Source organism: Physeter macrocephalus, chromosome 16 (genome assembly GCF_002837175.3).
Source record: "Physeter macrocephalus isolate SW-GA chromosome 16, ASM283717v5, whole genome shotgun sequence".
Lineage (NCBI taxonomy): Eukaryota > Metazoa > Chordata > Mammalia > Artiodactyla > Physeteridae > Physeter > Physeter macrocephalus.
This window is the reverse complement of record NC_041229.1, coordinates 97,262,689-97,272,392: the sequence shown is the minus strand read 5'-3', so window position 1 is coordinate 97,272,392 and position 9,704 is coordinate 97,262,689. Positions and strand designations below refer to the sequence as shown.

The 9,704-nt window shown below is 44.9% G+C and overlaps 1 protein-coding gene across 1 annotated transcript in view; it reads left to right on the top strand.

The window, feature by feature from the left end:
• The window catches only part of LRP4 (LDL receptor related protein 4), a 58,996-nt gene that overhangs the window by 44,751 nt on the left and 4,541 nt on the right, over nucleotides 1-9,704 (top strand). The window contains exons 32-37 of the mRNA XM_028477375.2: nucleotides 1,945-2,089; nucleotides 2,364-2,477; nucleotides 3,314-3,449; nucleotides 6,212-6,279; nucleotides 6,846-6,933; nucleotides 8,734-8,875. Coding sequence (XP_028333176.1) covers nucleotides 1,945-2,089; nucleotides 2,364-2,477; nucleotides 3,314-3,449; nucleotides 6,212-6,279; nucleotides 6,846-6,933; nucleotides 8,734-8,875 — 693 coding nt within the window. The remainder of the gene's footprint in view (nucleotides 1-1,944; nucleotides 2,090-2,363; nucleotides 2,478-3,313; nucleotides 3,450-6,211; nucleotides 6,280-6,845; nucleotides 6,934-8,733; nucleotides 8,876-9,704) is intronic.

The following is a 9,704-nucleotide window of genomic DNA, read 5'->3' as shown; positions in this document are numbered from 1 at the left end:
AACTGACAAAGGATTGATCTCCAAAATATACAAGCAGCTCGTGCAGCTCAATATCAAAAAACCAAACACCCCAATCCAAAAATGGATAGAAGACCTAAATAGACATTTCTCCAAAGAAGATATACAGATTGCCAACAAACACATGAAAAGATGCTCAACATCACTAATCATTAGAGAAATGCAATTCAAAACTACAATGAGGTATCACCTCACGCCGGTCAGAATGGCCATCATCAAAAAATCTACAAACAATAGATGCTGAAGATGTTGTGGAGAAAAGGGAACCCTCTTGCACTGTTTGTGGGAATGTAAACTGATACAGCAACCATGGAGAACAGTATGGAAGTTCCTTAAAAAACTACAAATAGAACTACCATATGACCCAGCAATCCCACTACTGAAAAAAAAAAAAATGGTTCTGATGAACCTAGGGGCAGGACAGGAATAAAGACGCAGACGTAGAGAATGGACTTGAGGACACGGGGAGGGGGAAGGGTAAGCTGTGACAAAGTAGGAGAGTAGCACTGACATATATACACTACCAAACGTAAAATAGCTAGCTAGTGGGAAGCACCTGCATAGCACAGGGAGATCAGCTCCATGCTTTGCGACCACCTAGAGGGGTGGGATAAGGAGGGTGGGAGGGAGATGCAAGAGGAAGGGGATATGTATGGGGATATACATACGCATACAGCTGATTCACTTTGTTATACAGCAGAAACTAACACAACACTGTAAAGCAATTATACTCCAATAAAGATGTTAAAAAAAAAACTTTGTCCCTCGGGCTTCCCTGGTGGCGCAGTGGTTAAGAATCTGCCTGCCAATGCAGGGGACACAGGTTCGATCCCTGGTCCGGGAAGATCCCACATGCCACAGAGCACCTAAGCCAGTGCACCACAACTACTGAGGCTGTGCTCTAGAGCCCGTGAGCCACAGCAACTGTGCCCACGTGCCACAACTACTGAAGCCCACGTGCCTAGAGCCCATGCTCCACAACAAGAGAATCCACCGCAGTGAGAAGCCCACATACTGCAATGAAGAGTAGCCCCCGCTCACCTCAACTTGAGAAAGCCCATGCGCAGCAACGAAGACCCAATGCAGCCAAAAAAAAAAAGGAATAAACGAAATAAATAAATTTTTAAAAAAACAATTAAAAAAAATCTTTGTCCCTTTTTGTCTAACATCCACTCTATCTGTATTCTGCATTATATCCTACCGGCCAATAAGGTTTTGTCTGGCTTTACTTAATGATAGGCTTTTCTCTCCCGTACTCCAAATGTACAACTACAGGATTATATTAAATTTAGTTTTTCAATCTACAAGTTTCCCCTGAGGTTTCTGACGTATACTGCAGGGATGGGAGGGGAACGACCTACATTGCCCTTCCCCACCACTGGTAGAGAATCTCAGGATCACTACGTTAGAGGGCAGCTGCCTGCAGAAGTAACCGGAGGACTTGGGCCAGGGCTCTGAGTGATGAGCCCAGAAGAACAGGGACCTAGAAGGACTGCCCCCCTCCGCCCCCCGCAATTTACTCCTGTTTGCTAGGTACAGGAATTTATTTATTCACTGAGCCACTGGGTAAACTGACTGAGGACTAAGTGTTAGTGCTGGAAATTGAGAGATGAATGAACCACATTCTTGTTCTTGAAGAACTTACTCTGGCAGGACAGATAGACATGTAAACAAATGACCATAGAGTGTCGAAACTCACTCGTGGAAGTGAGGACAAGCTCAGAGCAGCATGGAAAAAATGGTGAATTCTCTATGGATTGGGGGAGATTTCCTGGATAACGTCATATCTGGGGATGCCCAGGAGTTGACATGCATAAGGGAAGAAGAGGGCATTTGGATAGAGGGAACACACGGGCTGAGGCACGGAAGCTGTACCAGGGTCTGCCTATTAATAGTTACTCTTTTTGGGGTTTCCCTATTGAGTAGCAGGACAGGTGGATCTACTGGACAGACTGGCAGACCAAGTCAATCCAGCGTGTTGACAAGTACTCAGGCCGGAACAAGGAGACGGTGTTGGCAAACGTGGAGGGACTCATGGATATCATCGTGGTTTCCCCTCAGCGGCAGACAGGTGGACTCCAGGGTCCTGAGCCTGCTTCCTTACCATTGGTGGGGTTGGTTGGTCACCCTGAGGACTGTTAATAACCAAGACAGTTAGAGCCACAGGAGAGCCTTTTGGTTCACATCTTAAGTTCTTAGACCTTTCAGCCCCCTGTCGTTATACCCCTCCTGCCCCACGGTCCCTGGGAGTAAGGTAGCCCCCAATCTCCTCCTTTTTGAGAAGTGTCAAATTAGGAGGCTTGATTCTGCCCCAGCCCAGACATTCACATCTGCTTTGCCCCCAGGGACTAATGCCTGTGGTGTGAACAACGGGGGCTGCACCCACCTCTGCTTTGCCAGAGCCTCAGACTTTGTATGTGCCTGTCCTGACGAGCCTGATGGCCGGCCCTGCTCCCTTGGTGAGTTGGACTAATTGGCCTCCCGGAACAGCAGAGCCCTTGGAAGGGCAGGGGATCAGCAGCCTCAGCTTTGTGCTTCTGGGTGAGATTTCCCCTCAGGGGTTCTTACAGCAGAGTGACTGGGAGCAATGAGTTTGAGCTTTGGAATGGTACAGACCCAGGTTTGTCTGGCTTCTGGCATTTACTAGGATGGAAATCAGGTCTCCTGATTCCCTGATCCCTACTGTGACCTGTGCATTATTCTCTCTTCCTGCCCTTTGTGGGCCAGCTAGCCCATCTGGAGCTATTAATATTGGAAACTGGGACTTCCCTGGTGGCGCAGTGGTTAAGAATCTGCCTGCCAACACAGGGGACACGGGTTCGAGCCCTGGTCCGGGAAGATCCCACATGCTGCGGAGCACCTAAGCCCGTGCGCCACAACTACTGAGACTGCGCTCTAGAGCCCGTGAGGCACAACTACTGAGCCCATGTGCCACAACTACTGAAGCCCGCGTGCCTAGAGCCCGTGCTCTGCAACAAGAGAAGCCACTGCGATGAGAAGCTCGCGCACTGCAATGAAGAGTAGCCCCCGCTCACCACAACTAGAGAAAGCCTGTGCGCAGCAACAAAGACTCAACGCAGCCAAATAAATAAATAAAATAAATAAATTTATAAAAATATATATATTGGAAACCAAATCCTTTTTATGTACAGTATTAAGAAGGACATCTAACGGGGGTGCCTAGGATCAGGGCAGCTAAAAGATTGCTTTATCAAGTTTTCCACATGCTACTCTTGGACAATATGTAGATATTTGTGGCTCCAGTGATCCACTCCAGTCCTTGTTTTCTCTCCAGTACCTGGCCTGGTGCCCCCAGCTCCCAGGGCTACCAGCGTGAGTGAAAGGAGCCCTGTGCTACCCAACACGCTACCGACCACCTTGCGTTCTTCTACCAGCTGGACCCGCACATCTCTGGAGGAGCTGGAAGGGAGGTAAGTGGGTCAGTATGGAATTGGGGGCTCTTTGATTCAAATCGCCATCCCCTGCCAGCAGAAGACCATAGGCCCAGCTTGATATTTCTGGCAGATGGGAGGTAGATCACATCATTAGCCACCAGTCCCTGCTACTTGGGACTGGAGATGATATTTAGACTTGCAGGTTGTTTCAAGCAATTCTTTTTTTTTTAGCTCTGAGGGCAAGAAGCTTTAAGAGGAGCTTTAGAGAGATATCACTCAGGAGGAGTTTCTGCCCGGCATTCCTCCTTCTTCCTTTCTTTCAGTGACGTTGGCTCTCACAGAACAAGTTTAGCACGTGGTCTTGTCCTACAGTTTACCTAGAAGCCACCAAGTCATAGTGGTCTCCGGGCTGTGGCTTTTTAACTTGGGACATCCCCAGGGATGTGATGGCCTTAGTTTATAATGACCTGTAACACTCAAACACACATGCATGTAAGTGCATGTGTACACACACACACACACCGTTATTAAATAAGCAAGCATAACCATGAACAGCTCTCAAATTAAGTGTAAAACATTATATTTCATTAGACTGAAGGTGCTGTCAATTTAAAATGCATCCTGGGCTTCCCTGGTGGCACAGTGGTTGAGAGTCCACCTGCCGATGCAGGGGACATGGGTTCGTGCCCCGGTCCGGGAAGATCCCACATGCCGCGGAGCGGCTGGGCCTGTGAGCCATGGCTGCTGAGCCTGCGCATCCAGAGCCTGTGCTCCACAATGGGAGAGGCCACAACAGTGAGAGGCCTGTGTACCGCAAAAAAAATAAATAAATAAAATAAAATAAAATGCATCCTGATTTGAGAGATTAAACTGAAAAAATGACCAACAGCAACTGTGAGATGCCATTAATTGTAAGACACGGTCCTATCTCAGAGATGTTAGAATATAGAAAAAATGCACATCTTAAAATTGATGAAATACCATGTTATATTCAATTTAGAGAAAGTCTTATAAATATGTTTTTTATTTACACTTTGCAAAAAAATCATCTGGAAATACAGATAGGTGTAAAAAAGAAATAAGTACTCATATGTAATTACCTTTAGTGTTTTTTTCTGATTTGATATATGTGTATATTGTGAAATGATTACCACAGTAAGTCTAGTTAACATCCATCACCACATGTATATACTTTTTTTTTCTTATAATGAAAACTTTTAAAATCTACTCTCTTAGCAACTTTCAGATATACAATATTGTTAACTATAGTCACTATGATGTACATTACATCCCCAGGACTTATTTATCTTATAACTGGAAGGTTGAGCCTTTTGACCATCTTCACTCATTTTGTCCACCCCCAACCTCTGGCAACTGCCAATCTGTATGGTATCAATTTATCTATGAGTTGGTTGGTTTTTTTTTTTTCCAGATTCCACATATAAGTGATATAATATAGTATTTGTCTTTCTCTGTCTGACTTATTTTACTTAGCAGAATGTCCTTCTTTTTCATGGCTGAATAATGTTCCACTGCATACCTATACCACATTTTCTTTATCCATTCATCCACTGATGGACACTTAGGTGGTTTCCATGTCTTGGCTCTTGTAAATAATGCTACATTGAACACGGGGGTGCAGATATCTTTTTGAGACAGTGATTTCATTTCCTGCTCTTACTATTCTGATGTCTATCTTCCCAGGCATTTTTCTATTAGAACATTTTTCATTGTAATATTATTTTTAACATCAACGGTAGCTTAAAAGATAATTAACACAAGATTTCAATTCTGAAGGCAGAAACATAGTAATAATTCCAAATAAGACCACTAGACTCAACATCCCTAAAATTATAAGATTTGTACATGATCAAACTTATTCTATATGCCCCATTTTCTCTTGTTAGAAGAGTTTACATAGAAAAGCAAACAGATATAAACGTGTACCTTTCTCACTAAATTTTAAGCACTAACAATCATTATTAATCTGATTTTATTCAGGTTTATTTAGAAAACTTTTGAACCCTACTCAGATATTTTCTTCCTATCAGAGTTGTATTTGAAGACTCAGTACATCTTGGTTTCAGATGCTCCTGCAGGTAGCTTTTCTCTAGCCTTTTAGGACATGTCTTTAATTGCCAGCTCATAACGTGCCACAAAGGAGTCTCAGCATTTCAAGTTAGTTATCCAAGCCCTCCCTCTGGATGTCTTGCATATTCCCTTGTGAAAGAATGAAGGAAAGAAAAACAATATATTTTTTTAAGTCTCTCTAGACCTTGTGATAATCTTGATCCAATCCAAGGTTTGCTTCACTGGTAGCTTAATAAAGTCTGCTATTGATGTCCGTAATATTCTTTCAGCTCACTCCCAAACCTGCTTCTCCTTTTTAAAGAATCCTCTTTAAAGAGTACATATTTTAGGGAATTCCCTGGTGGTCCAGTGGTTGGGACTCCACGCTTTCACTGCCAAGGGCCTGGGTTCAATCCCTGGTCAGGGAGCTGGGATCCCACAAGCTGCACGGCCAAAAACAACAACAACAAAAAGAGTACACATTTTAAAACACATTTAAACATGATATAGCATCTTGAAGACAGTGGCTCATGCTGATTTCTCTGTATTTCCTTGTCCTGCCCTCTCCTTGCTTCTGCTATCTCCTGTCTGGTATAGTCTCATATCCGAAAGCCCCACTCCCAAGCCTTTAGCCCTGTCCTTCACAGGACTTTCCCCATTTCCTGGCGGAAGGCAAGATCTTTGTTGAATATAAGTAGGCTTCACATTCAGTTTTCTCTGCCCCACAGATGCTCTGAAAAGGATGCCCGGCTGGGCCTCTGCACATATTCCAATGAGGCCGTACCTGCTGCTTCAGGTAAGCCCTCAGTGCCCAACTGTTTTGAAAAACAAGATGTAAGGAATCTAAGTCTCCATTGGTATCTTGCAGAACCTTCATGGGGACTCTTTGGGGTTGATGAACCCTTTTCTTAGACTAAATCCATAGAAAGAATAACCATAATAGCTGCCACTTATGGAGTGCTTTCTGTGTGCTAGGCATTTGTTTAGCCATATTTATGTGCGCATGCGTGTATGTATATGTATTTGTATATACACACCTTCAATCTCCACCAGCCCTATGAGCAATTTATTATTTACATTTAACTGATGAGAAAACACAGGCTTAGAAGTTAAGCATCTTGCTTTAAGTCACACAGCTAGTAAGTAGTGGAATTGGGATTAGAGATGCTGACAGAGTGATAGGTTTCTTCTCAGCCCCCTCCCCCCTCCTGCTGTGGCCTCTTCTCTGAGAAGGAGGCCCCTAGCCATCCTCAGATGGTATGAGATGCAACAGCTACAAGAGGAGCCCTCCATCTTCCCACCCCTCACACCGGCTAGAAGACTGTCGGAGGTCCCCACCTAGCGTCCCTCTCCTCTTCCTAGGGGAAGGACTTCATGTCAGCTATGTCATCGGTGGACTCCTCAGTATTCTGCTTATTCTGGTGGTGATCGCGGCTTTGATGCTGTACAGGTAACCTCAGCCCCACTGCAGTGGCTGTATGTTTGCTGTATGTCCCATTAGCACGTTTGGGACCTCCTGAAGTTGACAGCTCACTGATTCCACCTATGACCAGCCTCATTTCAAAGTTGGGTCCCTGGTCAGAGCGGCAGAAGGGAAGGGCAGAAACCTGAATGTGTACCCTTCTTCCCCAGTCACAGCCCAAGTACTTTCCTCATTTCATGACCACAGCAACGCTTGGGATTTTCCTTATAGACTAGGATACTAAGGACACAGAGGGTGTTACCCAAGTTCACACAGTAAGAGGCAAAGCTGGTACTGACTCTAGAATCTTTGCTTTTTCCACCACTCTACACTACCTCAAACCATTGAAGCTGGAAATGATTTTCTCTTCACACAAACATAACCCTTTACTACAATGTGGGGTGATATATCATTGCTTGGTAGGGATCATCCTGGGAAGGTGGAATGTGTAGTATTCAGTTTAGAATCTTCCTTTTATGACCCCCTCTGTATATATTTTCTCCTAAATGCTTTAAGTGCAGCTTGCAGCAAAAATGTCAGGATTTTGCTGCTGCTGCAGTGGCTTCTACTAACAACAACAACAATAATAGTAACAGCTACCATTTAATGAATATGTATCAATGCCACAACAACCTTGTAATACAGGTCTTATTATTCCTCACTTTACAGATGAGGAGCTAAGGCTCAGAAAGTTTAGATTATGTCCACCGATACCCCAGCCAGTAAGTAACAGAAGTGGCATTGAAACGTAGGTCTGTCTCAACTCTAAAGCTCAGTGTATTTGTTATCTATTGCTGTATAACAAATTACCCTGAAACTTAGCACCTTAAAATGACAACCACTGATTATCTCACAGTTTCTGTGGGTCAGAAATCTAGATGAAGGGACTTCCCTGGTGGCGCAGTGGTTAAGAATCCGCCTGCCAATGCAGGGAACACAGGTTCAAGCCCTAGTCCGGGAAGATCCCACATGCCGCAGAGCAACTAAGCCCTTGTGCCACAACTACTGAGCCTGCACTCTAGAGCCTGCGAGCCACAACTACTGAAGCCCACACACCACCCCTACTGAAGCCCGCGTGCCTAGAGCCCGTGCTCCACAACAAGAGAAGCCACCGCAATGAGAAGCCCACGCACCGCAACGAAGGGTAGCCCCCGCTCACCGCAACTAGAGAAAGCCCGCGTAACAGCAACGAAGAGCCAATGTAGCCAAAAATAATAAACAAATAAAATTAAAAAAAAAAAAAAAGAAAAATCTAGATGCAGATTAGCTGGGTGCCTCTGCCTCAAGGTGTCTTACAAGGCAGCAATCCAGGTATTATCAGCCAGAGTGTGGTCTTATCTCGAGGCCTGACTGGGGAAGGATTCCCTTCCAAGCACAGGATTCAGTTCCTCGCAGGCTGTTGGCTAGAGGCCTCCCTCAGCAGTTTGTTGCCTTGTGGGCCTTTCCATAGGACAGCTTTCAGCATGGCAGCTTGCTTCCCCCAGAGCAAGAGTAAGAGAGAGGGGAGGGAGGGAGGGAGGGCAAACTAAGATAGAAACCAGTTTCCTTGTTAGGAGTTTCCTTGTAACTTAATCTAGTATCCCTCACTTTTGCATGTTCTGTTCATTAGAAGCGAGTCACCAGATCCAGCCCACACTCACGGGTCAGGAATTCAGAAGGTGTGAGTACCAGGAGGCAGGGACCACTGGGCCCTCTTAGAGGCTGCCTGCCACAACTTGGGTTACAGCTTCCCCAGATATTATCCCCATACAGATCTGAACTAATTTCTCATCACTTTTTCTCCTAAAGACACAAAAAATCCAAGTTAACTGACCCTGCAATGGGGAACCTGACCTACAGCAACCCTTCCTACCGAACTTCCACTCAGGAAGTGAAAATTGAAGCAATCCCCAAACCAGCCATGTACAATCAACTGTGCTATAAGAAAGAGGTAAAAATTAAAATTTATATCCAAGAGTTTGTTTTTGGAGGGGGTGGTGGTGGATTATGCTCCAGTTGCCTGAGTAGATCAGTAAGGGATGCTGGGTAGTCCATCTACCATTTTGGAAGTTATAGTGAACAGAAGAATGGGATGTGATTCAGGTTTCTGGAGAGCTCTATAACTTCTGAGGGACCAGCTTGAGGGGCCCTAGTGAGAGCAAGGTTAGAAAGCAGATCCCAGAAGGTTTAGGTCTGAAAGCATGTGAGTGTGCACCTCCCTGCCAGGAGATATTTTCCCAGGCTCAGGGGTTCCTTCCCTCCTGGAGCTGTCATTCCCCAGCAGTGAGGCTGTGCCCCTCTGAAATAACCCCAAACTCCTAGGAAACACCAAAAAACCCAAGAGCTCCTGGACTCTCCCTTTCTAACCTCTGATCCAAGGTTTTGGCACCTGTAGTTGGGAATGGCTGGAGTTTTGCTATTCTTCCTCTTATCACATAATCTAGAGGGATTTCTCTAGAATTCTGAAAGTTTATATGCTTTTGTTCTTTTAACTCCTTTGTTGCTGCAGTGAAAATTTATTTGCTAAATGTTTAGGCATGAAAAATAGTCCCGTTTTGACTAGGGAATATATAGCCTGGGACTTAGATTTTCCTAGTCTGATATGACCCTTGTTTTTTTCTAAAATCCTGTAACCCTTCATTAGAAATTATCCCTAAAAAAAAAAAAAAAAAAAAGAAAAGAAAAAAAAGGGCTTCCCTGGTGGCACAGTTGTTGAGAGTCCGCCTGCCGACGCAGGGGACACGGGTTCGTGCCCCGGTCCGGGAAGATCCCACGTGCCG